General features: G+C 34.6%; 3 protein-coding genes across 3 annotated transcripts; 1 reads left to right on the top strand and 2 right to left on the bottom strand.

Moving 5' to 3' along the window:
• Nucleotides 1–3,317: 3,317 nt before the first annotated feature.
• Nucleotides 3,318–5,504, bottom strand: LOC149895484 (lysosomal alpha-mannosidase-like). The gene is made up of 3 exons (XM_090118781.1): nucleotides 5,406–5,504; nucleotides 4,685–5,171; nucleotides 3,318–3,938 (listed from the first exon to the last, which is right to left on the bottom strand). Exons 1-3 carry the CDS (start codon nucleotides 5,502–5,504, stop codon nucleotides 3,325–3,327), a joined length of 1,200 nt encoding a protein of 399 aa, XP_089974907.1. The 3' UTR covers nucleotides 3,318–3,324.
• A 970-nt stretch (nucleotides 5,505–6,474) lies between these two features.
• On the bottom strand, nucleotides 6,475–21,437 carry LOC149895485 (lysosomal alpha-mannosidase-like). Its single transcript, XM_090118783.1, has 13 exons — nucleotides 21,372–21,437; nucleotides 20,766–20,868; nucleotides 20,439–20,526; nucleotides 19,989–20,053; nucleotides 18,859–18,985; nucleotides 18,129–18,334; nucleotides 17,725–17,858; nucleotides 17,034–17,170; nucleotides 16,556–16,648; nucleotides 15,170–15,299; nucleotides 14,463–14,538; nucleotides 12,995–13,115; nucleotides 6,475–6,611 (listed from the first exon to the last, which is right to left on the bottom strand). The coding sequence occupies exons 1-13, from the start codon at nucleotides 21,435–21,437 to the stop codon at nucleotides 6,503–6,505; spliced, it is 1,455 nt and encodes a 484-aa protein (XP_089974909.1). The 3' UTR covers nucleotides 6,475–6,502.
• On the top strand, nucleotides 7,281–8,641 carry LOC149895486 (uncharacterized). The gene has a single exon (XM_090119091.1). It carries the CDS (start codon nucleotides 7,609–7,611, stop codon nucleotides 8,587–8,589), a length of 981 nt encoding a protein of 326 aa, XP_089975217.1. The 5' UTR covers nucleotides 7,281–7,608; the 3' UTR covers nucleotides 8,590–8,641.
• Nucleotides 21,438–23,822: the final 2,385 nt, after the last annotated feature.

The following is a 23,822-nucleotide window of genomic DNA, read 5'->3' on the forward strand; positions in this document are numbered from 1 at the left end:
GAGTAGCCGGCTTTATACAACACAAAACGTTTTTCAAAGAAAACAATCAAACTCTTTTGCATTAATAATGTGCGATAAATCGCAAATTTATACATAACTCACCCTCTTATAAATCTATACATATAATAATTATTTAGAATAAATAATTTTCAGATCTAGTTTTTCTTCCTTGTCATTTAACTCTAATATATCTGTAAGTTTACATTAACTTAGAGTTAAGACTAAGATTCCCGCAAAAAATATACTTTATGCTCGTTATTTTAAATTTGAATTTGCGTAGAAAAAACCAAAAGCCAATCGATAAAATAATTGTTAGATACTCGTTAAAAATAGCTTTGAAATCGATAATAAGTTGTAGACTTACCCAGAACGAATTCTTCTAGAATTCGTTTCGTAGCTTGGAATTGATAATTTTATTCATTGTTAAAATATTGAAAAAAATAATGATGAAAACATTTATTGTAGATTATGTCTGTGTGTTCGTATGATGTATATGTGTTTATAATTAAAATTAGATATACGTATATTTCTGACAAGGCAAGCTTCGCTTAGTTTGAAAATAGATGGCGTTAAATAAGAATGAAAAAATAAAATTCCCACTTTTTATTGCATTTTTATAAGATTTTTGAGTAATAACAAAATGTAGTTGCATAGCTACAAAGGTAAGCTATTTTTGCAAGAACACAAAATTAAAAAAAAAACGTAACATAATAAGTAACTACCAATTGATGAATTTGAATGAACTTTAATAAACTGAGCTTGAATCGTGTTTAAAGAATAATTTTAAGTAGACTTAATTATAAGCTATATTTTATGAGTATATTAAAGTCGTCCAACTTACCAATTTTGTCCTAAAAATTGCCTTTACATGATCAATTTTCTTTAAATATTTCCGCATATTTTGAAAATTGGAACACAAAACTTCTTTATTAATTTTGCATGTACATGTGTAGGGTCAACCGGGGCAAATGCAACTAAAAAATAACAAGTTTCAAGTTTGATCGGTTGCAGTTATCTCCTTTTATATTTGGTCATTTATTTGACTCATTTAGTGATTTTTGTATTTATTCAAGATTATTTTCAACCAATCAAGCAATACAGTAGTCTTATAAATAACTGGTAGTGAGAATATTTCCTAAAATTGGTAGAAAAAGTTACATTAACCCCTAGTCGGGGGTAAATGCAACTAACTGCCATAGCTCTTCTTGTATTTCATATAAAACAACGAATATAGAATATATTTATGAGATTTAATGTTATTCATAGGATTTTGAACTGGATTACCGTGTAGCAAGAACGAGTTTTCAGGAAAAATCTTATTTTTCTGATTGTGGGGCAAATGCAACTATTTGTTAGAGAATTAGTGTGGGGAATGCAAAAAACTTATTCATCGATATATTTTTATTATTCTATATATATATACAATAACGTTATCTATACAATAACGTTGCGATCGTAGATGGCGCCGCATTATTTAGAGGAAAAACTCATGTACCTACTTTGATTTACCACTTTAAATCGCAACAAAAAAAAAATAACAGTGTACTACCTACTAAGTCAATTTTAGTTTTTGGTCAGAATAAATAACATTCTTTGTGTTAAATATTGTTAAAAACGTAAACCAAACAAAATACGTTTATTAGTTAATCAACCGTTTACTAAAAATTACTTGAACAATCACAGAACTATCCTACCTATCGTTTTTAGTTACTTATATTCTTTAACCACGCTTTATCTAATTTGAATTTTACTTATGAACCCGTCTTTGGGTATAATATCGAAGAAATAATCGATGGTTCTTCTTTAATTAATCATAAAGAAAATATATTTTGACTACCAAGAAGGATACATAATAAAAATATCGACACTGTCACATCACTAGTGTTTTTAGTTTCATACAAAAATATAAGGGGCTATTGTAACTAACCTCACAGTTGCAATAACCCCACAGTGAAATTTTCATGAGGCAATTGTAACTGCATCAATAACACAAAATAGAGTCAACTAACGCACTAAAAATATAAATGAAATATGCTTAACGGCTTGTGATAATCGCGTCCAATCAAAAACACCTGCAAAAAATCACTCCTAAACAATTTTTTTGTCTGCAAAACTCGACACCTGTTTTTACGCACACCAACTTCAAAATAGCGGTTTGACACAATGGCCTATCAATCAAATAGTTTTCATCGTAGGGGCACCATCTATTACTTGTAAGATTTATTAGTCGTTGAGCTATTGAATCATAGGTGGCGATTTATTACAACAACTCTAATAAATTAGTTATGATAACTAGTTGCCATAGCCCCATAGTTGCATTTGCCCCGGTTGACCCTATATGTATTATGAAAGGGGCACTAAAAGCACTATTTTACAAGCAATTCCTGATCCTTATATGTATGTATTAGATAATAGATTTATGGATAAGTCAAAGAAATATTGCAAAATGTGTGAAGAAATAATATTAAAGGCTTATTCAAACTACAGCGGTATCCGCTACCGCCGTGGGTAGCGGTATCCCGATGGGCACGCGATTAAATCTCTTACGTAGTATATTATAGAGACTCTAATCGCGTACCAATCGGCTGTTCCCTACCGTACTCGGATCAGTACGCGATTAGAGTCTTTATAATATACTACGTAAGAGATATAATCGCGTGCCATCGGGATACCACTACCCACGGCTGTAGCGGTATCTCTAATCTGAATAGGCTCTAAATTAAATGTGTATTTAGTATATAAGTGAATATTTTTGTCCGTTTAACAATTTTGGTGTTCCATTTGAGCTTCGCGTTTGTATGTGTAGATATGTTAAATAAATATTGACTGTTAATACTGCTGTTTTATTTACTATTCCTTTTTTCCGGGTTTGATACACCCGATCCATGTTGATATGGGTTAATTCAACCCATACATATTTTAAGAGTTGAATGTTAAAGGACTATACTATATAAGTTAATTTAGTAAATATTACCTAAACCATCAATAAAATAGATACGACTTCAAATAAAAATGTAATAGTTAAATTTCGTTTTTGTTAAATTTCGGAGTAATTAAAAATACGCATTATAATCTTCCCGTGTGATGATGAGGATGATAATTTATACGTGAAAAAAGTACCCTAAATCATTCCCGAATATCTACAAACAGACACATTTTTGCATTTTGTACCTAATATTAGTAAGGATATATGTATAATTGATAACTCTTTTATATTTCAATACTGCTTAATCGATTTTGATGAATAATATTTATAATAATCTAAAATAGTGTCAGGAAAAATTAAACTACGTATAAGTTAACACATTTTTATTCACATCAGTATCAAGATTTATCTTTCTTATACCACACAACAAAAGTCCTAATTTGCTGTGGAGTTAACTTGACACTTTTCAAATCTACATCCATCGCTTTCAAAGCATCTTCACTATATTCTTCTTTATCACTTCCATAATATTCATTAAAATTCCTAAAAAAACTGCCATTTTTCTCCCATTGTAGCGGCAGCCAATCAGAGAGCCACATATTTGCTGCTAGCGTTGTCTCTTTCACTCTATCTATCTTTATATTATGCAACAGATCTTTTAAAACAACATTTTTAACACCACTCTTAACTATATCACTTTTCTCTAAATAATTCTCAAGTCTAACTAAAATCGTACCATCATTCCATTCCTGTAGACCCAAAACATGTACTCCTATTGGCAGTTTTTTATTCAGTCCTTTAAATTCATTTCTAAGATCTAACCAATCGTCATATTCCATACTATTTGATACAAGAACTACCGGTCGTAACTCAATTTCCTTTGCTAGTTTCTTTTCAAACACTCTATTAGGTTTGTAATCAGCTTTAGACAGATATAGATAATGTGTTCCTCGAATAATAACTCCTTCACCATTTATAGTATCATTTATAATATTTTGAACGCCTGCATCATCTGTGAATAATCGTCTTTGAACCATAAGGTCTATCGTACCATCTAACAAGGAAGCCCCGGCTTGAGATCGATCATTGAATATTGAAAATCGTATATTTTTTTTGGTATCTTCAATGTAGATTTTTGAGGTTACTGGGTAGAAATTACCTGAAACCGAGTAGTTAAAACTGATAATGAGATATCACTGAACACAATTAACGAAAGTAAATAATTTGATAAGATTGAAATGTACAAGTAATGGCCATATTTTAAAATTATTGTTGACAAGTTCTACTATTGTATTTATTAATTTAATTTATAATTGTTAGGTTGATAAAATATTTTCCAGGAAAAGTTTACTCGAGGAGCAAACAAGTGCTTTTTACATTATTTTCTTTATTTATCTAATGAAAGCAGAATTAAGAGAATTTATTAAAATCATTTAATATACTAAATATATTAATTGTTAACGTTTACGATATTTGTCTTTCTTATGCATAAAAACGTTCAAGAAACATTTTCATAAGTAATGCTTATCCATACTTAATATTATAAATGCGAAAGTAACTCTGTCTGTCTGTCTGTTACTCAATCACGCTTTAACTACTGAACCAATTTGCATGAAATTTGGTATAGAGATATTTTGATACCCGAGAAAGGACATAGGATAGGTTTTATCCCGGAAATCCTACGGGAACGGGTTTTTCTCTGAAAACGCGGGCGAAGCCGCGGGCGGAAAGCTAGTATCAAAATATTTAAGTACGTACCTGTCACCTTGTTCAAATTATAAGGTTGGTACGTGGGTCGTCTATTCCTTATTCTCTTCATAGTTTGCCTTCCATTAGCGTCTGTATAGAAAACGCCTGCATTCTCCAAATCTGTTGTATATCTTATAAATACTTCTTTGCCTAATTCATCATCATCAGGTACTGGGCCTATAACCCAATCAACTTCAACTACAGGATTGTCCTGATACAATCTTAGAACAAAAGAGGCATATTCTGAATATTTAGAATGTATTTCTTGCATCAAATCAGTTTTAAACACTTTAGTATCTATTACATCAATGATAGGAACCGGAGTTAAGTCCATAGGTCTAAAAATATAGACGCCTGGAGGTCGTTTGTCTTTGCCCAGTTTTTTTGGATCGTCAGATACGTAATAAAAGTATTGTATATCGAGTGAAGTGTTTATGCCATTCGAAAGAGATATGTTTGATACTTTCTTGTAGCTGTCTAGGTATATTTTTATGTACTGGAAGAAGAAAATTGTGTATATTAATTTAGAATATATTGTTTTTACTAAAAAGATTACAAATACTGTTTTCTGTAGATGACAAATTTAAAGCTAAAAGTGCTTGTTTGTATTTTTATACAATAAGTTACACATATTTGTAGATTTAAGGAAAGTATTGTAATTTAATAATTTACTTTTTCAAGTACTTTCGTACCTAAAAAGAATATACTACGGAAAAATCATATTCGCTACCTTGTTCTCTATAAAACTATCATTAGATTCGACATAATAATATGAATCATTAGATGTTTTTTCTTCGGATTTATCGTCGTCATCTACTATAGTTGTCATAGTCGTTCTAGTGACTTCTGCGTTTCTAATATTACTACTAGAACTTTCTATATCAAGTTCAGTAGTTGTTATTTCATTATATGTGGTAGTTTCTTCCAAAATAGATGTATCAGTAGTCAATTTTGGTGTAACATTATTTTTGTCAATAACATTTTTTACGTTAGCAACATCAACACTAGTTGGGCTGTTTGAAAAATTATCTTGTTTTTTTGTAAAAACGAATTTTGGATGATTTATTTTATCACTTTCAATATCTTCATAGCTTATGTCTTCTTCGAAGTAAGTTTTATTATAAGCCTCAGCCGCTTGACCGATGTAATATTTCTTTTGCGGATTCTTAGTCAGCTTCTTTATTATCGACCTTTTTCGTATATTTGTTTCCTTTTGGATGTAAAATGCTTTGTAGCCGAGCGGTGGAATGTTTTGCGCAATGAATAATAATTCGTGATCTGTTGTTGTGTTTCTTAGAGGTATTTTTAGTATATGTTGTGATACTGGAGTGAGATATACCTTCATTGATTTGCCTGAAAGTTGTAATTTCATTAAATCATTATCGTGGATATAAAACAATATAGGTACTAAACTTTTAAAGACGAATTTTACCTTTTCCATCGTAAACCGTATACTTTTCTTTAATTATAGGTACTCTTACTGGAACAGATACTGTCCAAGCGAGAGGATTGTATATTAAAATCTGGCAATATAAAAATAATAGGTATAATTTGATATCTTAATCTTAATATATTATGTATATAAATCTCGTGTCACAATGTTTGTCTTCAATGGACTCCTAAACCACTTAACCGATTATAATAAAATTCGCACACCATGTGCAGTTCGATCCAACTTGAGAGATAGGATAGGTTTTATCCCGGAAATCCCTCGGGACCGGGAACTATGCGGGGGTTTTCTTTGAAAACGCGGGCGAAGCCGCGGGCGGAAAGCTAGTTATAATATAGGTTGTGGTTATAATGAATTATGTTTTATATTTTCAGGCACTAGAACCAAGTACTTACATGAAATGTTGAAGAATCAGTAAATGGACATGAAGATATATTAAATGGACATCTATTGTATTTTATGGTTTTCTTGGAGTTTTGTAGTTTGCTGGAAAAGTAATTTCATCAGCGTATAACATCATTTTTAAGCTATCGCGGGCCTTGAGCGCGGCGATCGAATGTAAAAATTCCGTAACGAAAAAACCTAATACCCCCCACTCCCGGCAATGCGATGCTATGCTAGCTTTACCGCGGCCGCGGCAGTCCTCGAGTGACACACGTATTTTTTTATTCAGTCAAGTCATAATATTGTTAACGTTTACGATATTTGTCTTTCTTATGCATAAAAACGTTCAAACGTAAATACACACATTAATTTAAATAATTAAAATATATTACTACCTACTGGATATTTAACAACTTGAGTACATTAATTATTATAAACTAGCTTCCGCCCGCGACTCCGTTTGCGCGGAAAAATTAAGATTTTTTTTTTTTTCTACGTATTTTTCCGGGATAAAAAGTATCCTTTTTTATGCCCAGGATAATAAGGTATAATTATACCAAGTTTCATCGAAATCGAACCGTTAGTTTTCACGTGATGCCTTCACATACAGACAGACAGACAAAAATTTTTTTTATCACATAACTATTTGGGTTTTGTATTGATCCAGTAACACCCCCTACTATTTATTTTTTCAATATTTTCAATGTACAGAATTGACCCTTCTACAGATTTATTAATATCTATTCTAATATTTTTTTTATTTGAGAGTGTCTTTTTGACAGTGGTGTGTGACAGTCTCGCTCTGCTTAGTTTTTCAATTTAAAAATAGTAAACTTACCTGTTAACACTTAAAAGTAAATAAAACAGTTATAAGATATACCATTAATAACGTGTAGTGCACAGTGTAGTGTTATCTTCGTGAAAAACAGTGATTATAATAAACATTAGTGCACAGCTGACGATCAGCTGATTTTACGATACCCGCAACTATTCAGTACAGCTGACCCGGTTTAACGGACTTTTAAATAATTTATATTACTGCCATCTAGCGAGCTAAGGTTGAAATACTTTGATACAGTCGATAAGTACTAATTACATAATGGCAAACAAGTGTAATGCGTGTGGAAAGTTCTTCGCATCGGCAGATGGCGTAAAATGCAATAAGTGTAATATGTCTTATCATAAACAATGTAGCAATTGTAGCCCAGACGCCCGCGGCAATATAAAATGGATGTGTAAGACATGTAAAGCGAAAAATACTTCTAAAGCTGTCGAAATTACTCCCGCGCAGTGTCAAGATGCTGATGTATTTCTCGATGTTGTATCCCCCCATCAAAAAAGTTCCCCTTCTCTGATAGAGGAGATAAAGCTCCTTCGCACTGAGATATCGAACTTTAGATCAGACATGACGAAATTAACTGCTTTAGTTACTAACTTTGGTAGTCGATTGGACGGCATAGAGGAGCGTGTGTCACAACTGGAGAGTGGGGCCTGTGTGGCGGCTGATAATGAGCAGTTACAACAGAGTCTAGACTCGATCGACCTTTTAAAGAAACAGCTTAACGAATCTGAGCAGGAGAAGCTATTGAATGATGTAGAAATCTCGGGTGTTCAAGAAAATACAGGCGAAAATTTACTGCACATTGCAATCACGTTAGCACAAAAAATTGGCTTATGTATAGAGGAGCGTGATATTGTGAATGTCCATAGGCGTGGTGTGCGTAAACGCGTAGATACGGATGAGAGTGCGGCAAGCGATGCGACCCAATCGCGCCCTATCGTCGTGCGCCTCACGCGGCGACACCTGCGCGACGAGCTGCTGCGCGCGGCGCGCGTGCGGCGCGGCGCGGACACCGCCGGCACGGGGGTGCAGGGCGAGCCTCGCCGCTTTTATGTGAACGAACATCTCACGTACAATAACCGAAAACTGTTCTTTGCAGCGCGTGAGAAGTTAGGGCGGTCCAAGAACTGGCGTTTCGTTTGGACTCGCGCGGGTCATGTGTATGCTAGACGGGATAATAAATCTAAAGTAGTTAATATTAAGTCGGAAGACGACATAAATAAGGTTTTTTATTCATAATTTTTTCGAACTCGCAATTATCCCCAACCTATTCGAAAATGTTTATTTCATATTTATATGTACTCATTTTGACTTTTGTTATAATATTGCAATAGTTGTGAACTGTGTTATGAGTGATATACTTGGCCTTTATACACTGAAATCTTATTGCAATAATTGTGTGGTTCTACTTATATGTATAAATGTCACTATGGTTTGTCGCCTAAAATGTATGCCTTATAAGAACATATTGAATAGTATATTATCTGTTATATTACTAAAAATTTTGGATTGTCTTTGTATTCTATACAAACATAAAGCATATAATTTTTATCATTTTACTCCTCCATGTATTGGGAATGAGCTTGTTTTGTATAATGTAACAATTTTATTTATTATTTCGACGTACATGTTTTTGTCGTGGCTGGATGAGATGCATTGTTTTATATTGTTTTCTGTTCATAATATATGTGAAGATGTTGTCTTGGGTGTGATAATTTATCTTACAGTTAATTTAAATTATTATTTAAGCGTTACATACACAGAAATAGATATAGAACTTAGGCTTTATAGTGTTTATTTTGCATTTGTGCTTCCTGGAACAGTTTACAGTGTGTTTATAATTTGTTTTATACATTCAAAGATGTCTGCAAGTATCCTTATTGTACCTTCGTATGGATTTGCCTTATTGATGGTGGTGTGTATTTTTCGTGTTTCAAGCCTTTATATTATGTTTTATTTTATCTATTTTCTTCTTTGGCCAATATATTATATATATATACTTCATTTAGATTATATATTTAATGTATTTAATCATGGTTAAATCAAATCTTGTAATTGGTTTAATAAACATATGTTCTCTTGGTACTGGTCACGAAGAACTTATTGTTGCTATGGAACACCATAACGTGGACGTACTGGGTATTAACGAAACGTGGTTAAAGGAAGGGGAGGAGGGTCGAGCGCCTAAAATCTCTGGTTATCGCCTTGTTCATAAGCCTCGACCGCCCCATGTGCGAGCTCGCGGCGGCGGTGTTGGGTTTTATGTTAGGAATAGCTTGAATGTTAAAGTGTTAAAACATCCGTGTTGTTTTAATGTTGAACAAATGTGGATAACATTCAACATAAGATGTAAAAAACTCGTAATAGGGACGGCATATCGCCCGCCATGGCTAAATATCGACACATTCGTTAATGCGGTTTATGAGTCGGTTGTAAGTTTTTCGTGGGCTGACAATATGATTGTAATGGGTGACTTTAATATTAATTTTAAAGATACAAGCACAATGGGATATCGCAAATTAACCGAATTTTTAACGATGACGAGTTTATCGCAGATCGTAAACGAACCCACCCATTTCACTAATCATAGTGAAACCATCCTTGACCTTGTGTGTACGGATATAAGTGTTAGACGGATTGCAGTCAACCATATTAATGATCTTAGTCACCACGCTTTGGTTACGTGCGAACTTCATATCGCTAAGGATAAGCCCATTCCTTTAAAAATAGAACATAGGTCAATTAAAGATATAGACATGGATTTATTTGATACCGCTATGACGAACATAAACTGGGATATTGTAATTGATCGCCAAGATATTAATAACTTCGTATTTAAATTTAATTCAACTATTCTATCAATTTTTGACTGGCTTGCTCCTTTAAAGTCTTTTTATGTAAAAAATCACAACTACCCTTGGATTACATATAATATCAAGTTATTAATGAGACGCAGGGATAGTGCTTATACTAGAGCTAAATTGTCTAAACAAGACAGTCACAAATCTTACTACTTAGAGTTAAAGAAGGTAGTTGCGGAAGCCATTGAACGTGAAAAAATGTGTTATTTTGAAACTTTCGTAAATTCAAACATGAATAATCCTCGTATGTTGTGGAATAATATAAAGAAAAATGTTAACATAAATGTAAAAAATATAATTTCGTTGCCAGATCATCTTAGACACCCAGATGATATAAATCGTCACTTTTTGGATATTCCAGGTAAATCTGGTGTGTCTAATGAGGAATTAGATTTCTTTGTAAATAACAAAAAAAACATTTCACAGTTTTCGTTTGCGACTGTCTCTAAAGACGAGGTACTTAAGCACTGTCGGTCTTTGCATTCTAATGCCATCGGGTGCGACGGAATTTCACTAGACATGCTTAAATTAACGTTACCCTATACTGCTGAAATAATTACAAGTATCATAAATACATCTATATCAACTTGCACCTTTCCTTCTATTTGGCGTAAAGCGCTCATCAAACCGTTACCCAAAATTAACAACCCAAATTGTTTTAAAGATCTCAGACCAATAAGCATTTTACCGTGTCTATCAAAGATTCTAGAGAAAGTAGTGTGTGCGCAGGTTAGGCGGTACTTGGACGAAAATGATATATTACCATTGAGGCAATCAGGCTTTAGGAAGCAAAAAAGCACTACGACAGCACTGTTGGATGTGGTAGACAATATGCTTGAGGCTCAAGATCGAGGAGAAGGAACTTTGCTGATTCTCTTGGACTACTCTAGAGCCTTTGATTGTATTAATATACAATTGCTTCTCAGCAAGCTGTCTTACTACGGCTTTGATGACAATACCTTGCAGTGGTTTAAAAGCTATCTCTCTTGTCGCTCACAAATGGTCGAAATAAAAGGGGAAAATGGACAAAGGGCTTGTTCATCTGCGTGGGCGGAAGTTACTAGAGGAGTTCCGCAAGGCTCCATTCTTGGCCCCCTTCTGTTCATACTGTATACGGCCGATGTGACACAATGCATAAAATATTGTAAATACCATCTCTATGCGGACGATATTCAATTATACCTTTCGTTCAAGGTCAGTGAGATGGATATTGCTCTAGAAAGGCTCCATGAAGACTTGCATCGCATATCAGTATGGTCAGAGTCGAATTGCCTTGCTCTTAATTCCAGTAAAACCAAGTATATGGTCATAGGTTCGCCTCATCAAATTGGTTCAATTGTAGCTCAAAAACCTACTATATTTCTTAAGGGAGAACCTATCGAAAGAGTAACTGAAGCGCGTAATCTCGGTGTTATATTCGATGAGGGTCTGAGATTCAACAAGCATATCTTAAACATATCAAAAAATTGTTTCTATCGGCTAAAACTGCTCTATCGTATTAGACATTCATTAAGTGTTACTGTTAGAAAATTGCTATGTGAATCACTTATTTTATCCAAATTTAATTATGCTGATACGGTAGTTGGGCCTAGATTGCTTACATCCACGAAAAAAATTGCGCAACGGGTGCAAAACGCCTGTGCCCGTTTTTGTTACGAAATACCCTACCGTGATCATGTAACACCATTTTTGTCAAATAACAATTCACTAAAAATGGAGTACCGTACCCACGTGCACCTGGCTACGCTCCTATTTAATGTTTTAAAGTACAGAGTGCCTGTGTATTTGTACGATAAACTGAAATGGCTGGCTGATCATAATACAGCCTACCAGACTCGTCACGCAGGTTCTCTATTAGAAATACCTCTTCACAGAACATCCGCATTTAGGGGGAGTTTTAGATTTCAAGCTTCAAAATGCTGGAATGACCTACCGCCGCCTATTCGTTCCCAACAAAGCGTATTCTCTTTTAAAAACAAACTGAAGTCTTATCTTCTCGACATTCAAAAGCGCAATCAGAAATTTTAACCCCATTCTTTTATTGATTAGTTTTTTGTTTCAAAATATGTATACACTCACTTATACAAATTTCATATATATATGTATGTATCAATATCTAAATATATTATATTAATGACTATTATTTAAATGTAAGTATATTAAATTTTATGTGCACAAATTTAAATTTAATTTAATACACAATATACGTATATTATTCATATTCATTTACTTATTATATATTTTATAAAGTATATATCGATTAAATTATATTTAATACAGTTTGCATACCGAACGGAAATACATCCACTGTCAATAAGACATCCTAAGGCGGCCACTGAAAATCAGTGATGACACACTGAGTGGTTGGCCTAATTATGGCATATGTATTTTTTTTAAGTTCCTTTTTTTTCATCTATATTGTATCTTTTTTTTTCATAATATTATGTCCATAATAAAGTTATTTCATTTCATTTCATTTCATTTCATTTCATTTCATTTCATTTCATTTCATTCATTTCATTCATTTCATTTCATTTCATTTCATTTCATTTCATTTCATTTAATATTATAAAGCTGAAGAGTTTGTTTGTTGAACGCGCTAATCTCAGGAACTACTGGTTCGATTTGAATAATTCTTTCGGTGTTAGATAGCAAATTTATCGAGGAAGGCTGTAGGCTATATATCATCACGCTAAGACCAACAGAAGCGGAGGAACGCGGGTAAAACCGCGGGGCGCAGCTAGTGTATAGATAGCGCGAAGTAGGATTAACATGACACTTACTTAACAGCAATTTCCAATAAAGATATAGACCGTTGTATCACATCATTTAATTCCTTTATATAGTAATACTTGCCATATTCTCTCAATGCTCCCGATATTATGTTATGGTCTTGCATTACACCTAAAATAAAATCTTAATCTTCTTATATATAAAAACTAGCGGTCCGCCCCGGCTTCGCCCGTGGTACATATGAAAAATAGATGTTGGCCGATTCTCAGACTTACCCGATATGCACAGAAAATTTCATGAGAATCGGTCCACCCGTTTCGGAGGAGTATGCAGACTAACATTGTGACACGAGAATCTTATATATAACTAGCATACCGCCTGCGGCTTCGCCCGCGTTTTCAAAAAAAAAAACCCGCATAGTTCCCGTTCCCGTGGGATTTCCGGGATAAAACCTAGCCTATGTCACTCAGAAATGATGTAGCTTTCCAACAGTGAAAGAATTTTTCAAATCTGCCAAGTAGTTTCGGAGCCTATTCAATTCATACAAACAAACAAACAAACAAAAAATCAAACCTTTCCTCTTTATAATCTTATATATAAAAATGAATCGCAAAATGTGTTGGTAAGCGCATAACTCGAGAACGGCTGAACCGATTTCGATAATTCTTTTTTTATTATATTCCTTGAAGTACGAGGATGGTTCTTATGTAGAGAAAACGTAAATATTATGTACCACGGGCGAAGCCGGGGCGGACCGCTAGTATTTGTATAGAAAATGAATCGCAAAATGTGTTGGTAAGCGCATAACTCGAGAACGGCTGAACCGATTTCGATAATTCTTTTTTTATTATATTCCTTGAAGTACGAGGATGATTCTTATGTAGAGAAAACGTAAATATGTACCACGGGCGAAGCCGGGGCGGACCGCTAGTACTATTATAAAGGCGAAAGTTTGTATGGATGTTTGTTACTCTTTCACGTAAAAAATACTGAACCGATTACAATGAAATTTAGCACACATATAGAGGGTAACTTGGATTAACATATAGGATAGGTTTTATCCCGGAAATCCCACGGGAACGGGAACTATGCGGGTTTTCCTTTGAAAACGCGGGCGAAGCCGCGGGCGGAAATCTAGTATTAAATATATTGCAATTCAGTAATTTTGAAACTTCTTTAGGCGCGTTGAGAGTAAAATTTCCAGGTCGCGTCATGGCAATACCGTCCCGTCGCCGTCATGGAGTAAGGCGACGATTTTGGTATCTTTGAATGTTGCCAAAGAAGTTTCACTTCTGACACGTGTGCTCGGCACACACGCTCTTTTTTGTCTTTCGCATCTTCCACCCGCGGCATCTTCCATACACGAAATCCATCCTCGAGAACTATCTATTGGTGGAAACAGAATGAAAATCGGTGCAGTAGTATTTGAGTTTATCGCGAACAGACAAACAGACAGATGCGGAAGAGGATTTTGTTTAAAATACGTGATTTAGATTTATTTAATAAACTATTTAATACCCATGATCCACATAAAGTCTTCGAGAAGTTTATCCTGATTTTCCAATGATGCCAACACTTGCAATTGTTTTGCCACCTAAAATTATAAAAAAAGCTACATTATAAACACAAGGTAACTATATGTTACCTATCTGATAATACAGCTTACAAGTGACGTCATAGTGCTGAATCTTATTATTTTATGCTCTGATATCTAGGGGTAGGTCACCTGGTGGTTCAAATAACACATGAATTTTTCAACATGGGCCTGTAGTCTATAACTATGTATAAGATATAAGTTTACCAAATGCTCATAAATTTTCAGTTGGTTTTGCTTAGGTATAAATAAACTAGCTGTGCTCCGCGGTTTTACCCGCAGTGTTCCACTCCTGTTGGTCTTAGCGTGATGATAGATAGCCTATAGCCTTCCTCGATAAATGGGCTATCTAACACCGAAATAATTTTTCAAATCGGACCAGGGACCTTAGACAAAGTAACAATTAAAAAACGATAACGAAGTTAGAAAAGGCAAAAATGTATGGGATTGACATACGCCGCGTTAGATCACGTGGTCTATCTAATGTCAATCCCATACATTTTTCCCGTACGTTTTTTAATTGTTACTTTGTCTACGGGCCCAGTAGTGCCTGAGATTAGCGAATATACTTATGTTTAATTTGTATTTTGAACTGTAGGTACATTTTTCAACTCTATATACTACAACTAACCTGTAAATAAATATTGCCTTCTCTAATAAAATATTTAAGATCTGGTCTGGAAGTAAACATTCCGGAGGTCACCGAGTACTTATCATAACTGTAGGGAAAGAAATCGTCCTGTTTTGTTTTTAGTACTGGCCTGAAATTACAAGGAGTAAAAAAATGTATGCGTGTACACACGTAAGAAGTGAAACTTCTTTATGACCTTAAAAATGTCACGAATATGGCGTAACGCAAAAATGTCACGCGTACGGCGTAACGCAAAAATGTCACGCGTACGGCGTAACGCAAAAATGTTACACTAAATTTTTGTCCAACCCCGATAAAGAAGTTTCACTTCAATAACTAGCTAACACACAATTTTTCTACTTATAAAATGTAAATTTTTCCAATAATGGCTGCAAACATCGACGATCATTTGTTGGGCCAACGCTGCCCATTATGAGAGCAAATATTATTTTCTTAATCATTATGTACTTTATAAAACAACTAGCGACCCGCCCCGGCTTCGCACGGGTGCAATGCTGATACTAAATACACTACAGAAAAATTGTGAACGTTGTATAGGTATAAAAATATAGCGGCCCGCTCCGGCCTCCGGCATCGCACGGGTATAAAATACATAGCCGGGCGGCCGCAAACGCTACGTCCTGCAATTTTTAAATCTGTAATATCTTCGAAAATATTCACTTAAATCTTACGGTGTAAAGGGCCATATAGATCTATATTAAATGAACAATGTATCCATGGTATTTAATTGGTTAAGGATTAATGCTGTATTGGTTAAAATCGCTTCGAAAATTAGCCATTATTTGTCGTAAAAAGTAAATGACAAAAAAAAGTTATTGTGGGTTATCCATAAGAGATAGACATATACCATCGCGGACTTTTCTGTAGACCTTTTCAATGTGTATAATACTTAGTACATTATTTTGATAAAACTCGTAGGGTTCAGCCTGCGTTTGCAATGTAAGCGGAATAAATGTAATTTTTTACGACATCACATTAGAAACCTCAAAAATGACAGTACTTCTCCACTACTTAATGGATCTTATTATACATATAAACCTTCCTCTTGAATCACTCTATCTATTAAAAAAAACCGCATCAAAATCCGTTGCGTAGTTTCAAAGATTTAAGCGTACAAAGGGACATAGGGACATAGGGACATAGGGACAGGGAAAGCGACTTTGTTTTATACTATGTAGTGAAGTCGCTTTCTCTGTCCCTATGTCCCTTTGTATGCTTAAATCTTTAAAACTACGCAACGGATTTTGATGAGGTTTTTTAAATAGATAGAATCGTTCAAGAGGAAGGATTAAGTATATAATTTATTAGGTTTGAGTTAAAGCGAAGCGAAGCCGGTACAAAATAGGAAATTATCAAAATGCTTACTTAGAACTGTGCACGGCCTTCAAATAACAATTAGGTGATGAATAAACCAAATGGATATTTGCTCCCGTGCGATACGACTTCTCGTTTACAGAACTGTAAAAAATATAAAAGTTTTGTAATGTGTAAAGTATAAATGTAGTGTGGATGTGTGTGTGTAATTAGAACAATCTCGGATGCACTGCGGTTGGAGCAATTTCGGCTGTTCTGTATTTTGCCCCTGCTTTAGGCAAGCAGGGGCAATTAAGAGAGCACATAATTAAGGGTCTGGGTCTGGTCCAATATTGCCCCTGCTGCAGGTATGTGAGAAGCTGGCTTATCTATGAATCCATTTTACCGTTTTTGAGTTCTACAACTTACAAGAGAACTCAAAAACGGTAGAATGGATTCATAGATTTTCGGTTCATTTGATTTGTCTCCGACCAGATTACTTAGTTTATGCTAATCGTTATGAATTAAAAATTCGCATATTTATACTCACTGTATCAACACGTCGATATTTTCGAACCACATTTTAGCGCTGTGGTATCCGAACATTTGCCCCATCATCACCATTATGTGATTAGTGGTATAGAAAGGTGATTGGCGATATCGTATCTGTTCTATGAAAACGTCTACCTAAATATAGAGAACAAAATACATGATGATGATGATGATGATGATGACGATGATGAAGACAGGGCAAATAGCTTGTAAATAATTTTAATCAATAACTATTGACAATTTCAAAATAACTCTAATTCCTTAAATTACTTTCTTATTCAACAGATATAACAAAAAATATGTGTGTACACTCTGTAGTACAAATATACATAAATAAGAAACACTATTATAAGACGATTTGTTAATTAGATTAAAATAAGCAAAAGGCATTAAAAATATATGACCGCCTCCTTTGGTACAGTGGTTGACGCGTGAGCGTAGAACCGAGGGGTCATGGATTCGATTCCCGACGGAGACGAATAAAAAATAAAAAAATGTCTCGGTCTGGCAGGACACAAGAGGCGGATCACCTACTTGTCCCTAAAGAAAAATCGATCAGTGAAACAGATGTATGCATAATGCATCTGGCCCTTACCCCACTTGGAGTCATGGGACTTCACTTTTTTCACAATAAAAATATAGTTCATTTCATTCATTCATAGTTTAAACATGTAGGTAGTTTCACTTACTCTTTCCTCGATGTTACTAAACACACTATCTGAAGTTATTAAAAGCGGGTCAGAGCACATGGCCCCAAAACAGAACCCTGGGGGGGACCAGTACCCATCGAATAATTTACTTGTGAATATGTCCGATTCCATACCTGTAATAATTGTATGTAATGTAGAATCTATACTTACTATCTATACTAATATTATAAAGCTGAAGAGTTTGTTTGTTTGAACGCGCTAATCTTAGGGATTACTGGTTCGATTTGAAAAATTCTTTCGGTGTTAAATAGCCCATTTATCGAGGTAGGCTATAGCCTATAGGCTATAATATATCATCACGCTAAGACCAACAGGAGCGGCGCACTGCGGGTAAAACCGCGGAAAAAATCTAGTAATAAATAAACTAGTAGATAGCATCTCACCGAGATCATCACTCCCTCGCCATAAGAACTCCAACGCCACCTGTTCCATCCTAACCAGCTCATCATCAAAGCTGATGGGATTGATGAACATCCCATCGAATCCCATTTGAGCCACCAATGATGCATATTCTCTAGAATGGCCGAAGGTATCCGCTTGCCAGGCGACGAGCGGTCGACCGCAGTTTAGAAATGTTCGGTTTATTTTTCTGTTATAATAATTTAACATTTAGGAACGTTTTAAACAACGTCATCTGGTGGTAAATAACGTGAAACTTGCGCTATGGTAAATAAAGGGCTAATTAATATAAGTAGGTAAGTAAGTATACAGATTAGAATTTTCCATTGCTTTTGAAAAGTAAACTGTAAGTTTTTGTCGAAATTTGCTTGCCACTCCCGGGAATCGAACTGATTAAAAACTGTTAAAATTACACCCTGAAGTTTTATTGCATCGTTATAAGAATGAAAACTCTCCCAAACATGATAAATTAAATGAAAAGAAAAACAAATCTTCCCAGAAATGTTACCCTGAACGAGACGCGGCGAGCCAGCCCCCCTAGTCAAGTGGCTTTCTGTTAGCGTAGCGTTCAATAGAATAGACTACGAATGTATGAGATTGACGTAAGCTGTAGATACGTATCTACAGCTTACGTCAATCTCATACATTCGTAGTCTATTCTATTGAACGCTACGCTAACAGAAAACCACTTGACTAGGGGGGCAGTACTCTTACCTTAAAGTATATGTATAGCTATCTATAATAGACTGATAGCTCGTTGATCCTTCATCTGGCATCCCCCAACTACCCCCCACTATTATTAAACGGCCCTGTCTAAGGAGTTGGTATACCATACGACGTACTGCAAGAAACAAAGTTATATTTGTTTAGATTTTTGACAAAAGATGGCGTTAATCAACATCAATTAATTTCTAGTAATTTTCCTAGTCAAATCTGTATATACCTACTGCTTAATAATATCAAAAATTGTAAATCAGTTTACTAACAAAAATATTATAATCTAATGGGCCCTCTTCACAATGGGCAGCGTTGGGCGAGTAGAGGCAATCACGATAGAGTTGAGCCTAAATGTCTAGGATCAGCCGTCATTGTAGATGTTTATTCATAATCGCCGTAATGGCGGCAAACATCGACCATCATTTGTTGGGCCAACGCTGCCCATTTGAAGAGGGCCCATAAACTTATATAATACTAGCGGTCCGCCCCGGCTTCGCCCGTAGTACATGTTTACGTTTTCGATAAGAACCATCCTCGTACTTCAAGGAATATAATAAAAAAAGAATTATCGAAATCGGTTCAGCCGTTCTCGAGTTATGCGCTTACCAACACATTTTGCGATTCATTTTTATATATAAGACTAGCGGTCCGCCCCGGCTTCGCCCGTGGTACATGTTTACGTTTTCTCTACATAAGAACCATCCTCGTACTTCAAGGAATATAATAAAAAAGAATTATCGCAATCGGTTCAGCCGTTCTCGAGTTATGCGCTTACCAACACATTTTGCGATTCATTTTTATATATAAGATAAGAAAGACTAGCGGTCCGCCCCGGCTTCGCCCGTGGTACATGTTTACGTTTTCTCTACATAAAAACCATCCTCGTACTTCAAGGAATATAATAAAAAAAGAATTATCGAAATCGGTTCAGCCGTTCTCGAGTTATGTGCTTACCAACACATTTTGCGATTCATTTTTATATATAAGAAGATTATAAAGATTATTAAGACCCTTTATTAGTTTAAAAACCATTAAAATTGGAATTCCTTTATGCTCACTTATAGGACCAACTCTATAATTTTAGTATCCACTACCTTGAGGAATAAGTCTTTTTTTTTTATTCTTACCTGTTCCATCACGTCTAGCCCACCAGTAAAAGAAATATGGTAACTCCGAGCCAGATAATGTAAATCTACAAGAACATAAAATACAATAAAAAATAAGACATCGAACAACAGTTAAAAAAAATGTATGCAAAAATGTCACGCGTACGGCGTAACGCAAAAATGTCACGCGTACGGCGTATCGCAAAAAGGTCACGCGTACGGCGTAACGCAAAAATGTCACGCGTACGGCGTAACGCAAAAATGTCACGCGTACGGCGTAACGCAAAAATGTCACGCGTACGGCGTAACGCAAAAATGTCACGCGTACGGCGTAACGCAAAAATGTTACACTAAATTTTTGTCCAACCCCGATAAAGAAATTTCACTTCAAAATTATTATATCATCAATTATTATTATATCATTACAATTTATATAAACAAAATAACAATAAAAAAAAACAAAATACAAACTTCCTCGTCTCTTTTGCCCACAGCTCAGATATCGTGGCATCGAGTATTCTTTTCATGTTAATTTTGCTCGTCATATAAAAATCATCGTCTGAAATTGTTAACCTGTATTATAAAATAATAATAAACTCAAATGTAGGCGTATTTTTTTAATTCAATTTTTACACATTAAAAAATCATTTTAAATCGGTGGCGAAAGAAATCAAATCTTCATTTTTATTATTTTAGTTTAGTTTGTACACTGTTAAAACATAAAATTACCTAATTACACTTCGGGAACTACTTCGTTTTTTGAATAGTCTGTTAAATGAAGTTCGAAAAACGACTTACGTCCAGTGAAATGGTCATAAAACGTTTTTGAATATCCCAACTCAGCGTGCGTATGAGGCACTATATGGACATTTAATTTGCCTTCTCTTATTGTAGGACAAGCCTGAAAAATAAAGAAACATCTTCATTCGAAGTTTGATTATGAGAAATTAGCACATGTGTCAGAAGTGAAACCTCTTTGGCAGGATTCAAAGATACCAAAATGTTCGCCTTACTACATGACGTGACGTTATTGCATGATGAAATTGTACTTTCAACGCGCCTAATGAAGTTTCATTTCAATAAAAATCAAAGTGCTATATTCATACTTTTTGAGTTATCCGGATAGGTACATAATCTACATCACTGCCAAGTATCATCAAAATCAGTTCGGTGGTTTTCACGTGAAAGAGTAACAAACATACAAAAGCACTTCAATAATAATCATCGAATTATTAAAATCGAATGCTATATTCATCATACTTTTTGCGAGTTATCCGGATAGGTACATACCTAATCTACATCACTGTCAAGTATAATCAAAATCAGTTCAGTGGTTTTCACGTAAAAGTGTAACAAATAAACATACATTCTTACAAACTATGTTTATAACATTAGGATACTTACATCGTAACCACAAGCCTCTCCCAAACCTTTGAAAGGAGTTAACAAATCGACTATTTCTGGGTCCATTCCAAACGCACCAATAACATTAATTATTATAATAGTCAATAACACACTATAATATATTTTTAATAACTTTTGTATCGTCAGCATTTTTAAGTAGTAATGTTAACTTGATAATTATAAAGGACTATGCAAAAAATCGTCCCATATCATCAACAGATGCCAAACATATCTCATTAAATACATCTCGACATTATGATTATTTTTTACTATGGCGACATCACTGTAGGATATGGGGTTATCGTGCAATAAAAAAAAATATGTTATACTTATACAGTTTTAAAAAAATCGTCCCATATCATCAACAGATGCCAAACATATCTCATTAAATACATCTCGACATTATGATTATTTTTTACTATGGCGACATCACTGTAGGATATGGGGTTATCGTGCAATAAAAAAAAATATGTTATACTTATACAGTTTTATTAAGTATTAAGAACTGAATTAAAAATTTACTATTTAACTAAAAAAAACTCGAGAGAGAACAGCCGTAAGACGTACTTTACCCTCCCTCCTTGCTCCGTTACCCCGACCGCACCCTTTCGACGCCTGCGCCCGCGCACCTCCCTCAGTCGTGGCTAGTACGTTCTGCTGTGTTCGCGTTGTTTATTTGTGCGTTATCGGCTTGTTTGCGACTATTACTAACCTTGTTTTTGTGTTATTAATACTTAAAATGTCTAGTTGAACAATTGCTTTTTGTAATTATCGTCTAAAATGTAATTTTTTATTTTAAAATAAAAATACTTTATTTTTGTCAAAAGTCTTTTTAAAAAAAAAACCCCGTCGAATTCCGAACTAAAAATTGGTACTGACTTTTCATGGGACGTAATAATGATATTGAAACTTGTCCCATGTCTGTTGATGGGATGGGACACTGCCCATACATTTTTTTGCATGGTCCTTTGTTGAAAAAAATATCAAAATAGGCGTTTGGAAATGTAGCGTCTTCGGTCACAAATGTGTTATTTTAGTAAGATTAAAAAATATGCAATAAGTGGATAATTTTTTTAATGATAAAACCTATTTGAAACCCGTTTGTACGAAATTAAACTGTATAATGGCTTCCATTTTTTCATAATATTGTTTACACATTTTTGTATTGGTTTTTAAACAAGATGTTTATTTTTAGTAGCGTAAATATTATACAACCGAGACGATTATTCATAAATACTTCACATTTTACTACGGAAGTTTGATTTTTATTATAAAAGGCATTTTAGGCTTACTTAACCTTAAATCTATTATAAAGCTGAAGAGTTTGTTTGAACGCTCTAATCTCAGGAACTACTGGTCCGATTTGAAAAATTCTTTCGGTGTTAGATAGTCCATTTATCAAGGAAGGCTATAGACGTATTGTCTCATATTGGGTCCCAAAAATGCAGGTATAACCGCGGGGCACAGCTAGTCGTCCATTAATGTATAACAATTAAAAAGTCTAACCCTGACCTATGACTAGAGAAAGTGATCTCTTGCCAATTGGGTTAACTTTTATCCGTCTGCCAATTAAACAGTTTTCTTTGAACTGTGGACTCGTTTGTACTGATTAGTTCAACATTTTGTGACGGTAAGGCTTTTATTTTATTTACTACCTGTTGCCCGCAGCATCGCCTGCGTGGAAAAGATAAATTTTCATGGTATGAACACTATTTTATCCCCTTAGGGATCTATAAATTAATCAAAATTTTTCTTTAGCGGATGCTTACGTCCTGACATCTATTATTATACAGGGTGTCCCACAATCGGTGTACTAAGCGCGAAGGGACTTGTAGTTTTCCATACACTGATCACGTAAAAAATAATAATTACGCCAAATTTTTCCTTAAAATTCATGTTTTTCATGTCTAGCTTCGCGCAGCCGGCTAATATATTATATACCGCTTCGCTAATGTGAGCATTTTGTCTATGAAAACATAATCCTCACGTGCGGGTGGCAAAGTTGGGCGGTTTGCTTGTTGGGGTGTAGGTACACAAAGAGTTTTATGAATTCATCTATTTGAAAAAAAATGCCTGTGGAAGTCTATAAGTATTTTTTACGTTCTCAGCGTATGCAAAACTGTATCCTACATTGAGCTTAGAATACGGTGGGACACTCTGTATAATATGAATTGCCTGATTTGAATATGTCTTATATTCAATTGAATGTTGTCATTCAATTAACGCGTTAGTCATTCAATCAAAAAGCAAATTCCGATAGATCACAGCACAGAATAACTGCAACATTTGCCGGGGCTACACTAGCTGCCCCTAATATCTAATATATATTATAAAGGCGAAAGTTTGTAAGGATGTATGGATGTATGGATGTTTGTTACTCTTTCACGTAAAAACTATAATTGAACCGATTACAATGAAATTTAGCACACATATAGAGGGTAACTTGGATAG

This window comes from Colias eurytheme, chromosome 31 (assembly GCF_061535395.1).
Source record: "Colias eurytheme isolate Ceu_HAF_F1 chromosome 31, ilColEury1 Martin Lab GWU primary, whole genome shotgun sequence".
NCBI classification, from domain to species: Eukaryota; Metazoa; Arthropoda; class Insecta; order Lepidoptera; family Pieridae; genus Colias; species Colias eurytheme.

What these genes read in the sequence shown, in the direction of transcription:
- LOC149895485 (XM_090118783.1), bottom strand. Translation starts at nt 21,437, where the DNA reads ATGGACCCAGAAATAGTCGATTTGTTAACTCCTTTCAAAGGTTTGGGA. An exon ending in TTATGACCATTTCACTGGAC is followed by an intron (nt 20,527 to 20,765) that starts GTAAGTCGTTTT and finishes TAACAATTTCAG; the next exon opens with ACGATGATTTTTATATGACG. An exon ending in TTATTGGAAATTGCTGTTAA is followed by an intron (nt 6,612 to 12,994) that starts GTAAGTGTCATG and finishes TTACTTTTCCAG; the next exon opens with CAAACTACAAAACTCCAAGA.
- LOC149895486 (XM_090119091.1), top strand. Translation starts at nt 7,609, where the DNA reads ATGGCAAACAAGTGTAATGCGTGTGGAAAGTTCTTCGCATCGGCAGAT.
- LOC149895484 (XM_090118781.1), bottom strand. Translation starts at nt 5,504, where the DNA reads ATGACAACTATAGTAGATGACGACGATAAATCCGAAGAAAAAACATCT. An exon ending in ATAGTTTTATAGAGAACAAG is followed by an intron (nt 5,172 to 5,405) that starts GTAGCGAATATG and finishes TTCTTCTTCCAG; the next exon opens with TACATAAAAATATACCTAGA. An exon ending in TAATTTGAACAAGGTGACAG is followed by an intron (nt 3,939 to 4,684) that starts GTACGTACTTAA and finishes GATTATTCACAG; the next exon opens with ATGATGCAGGCGTTCAAAAT.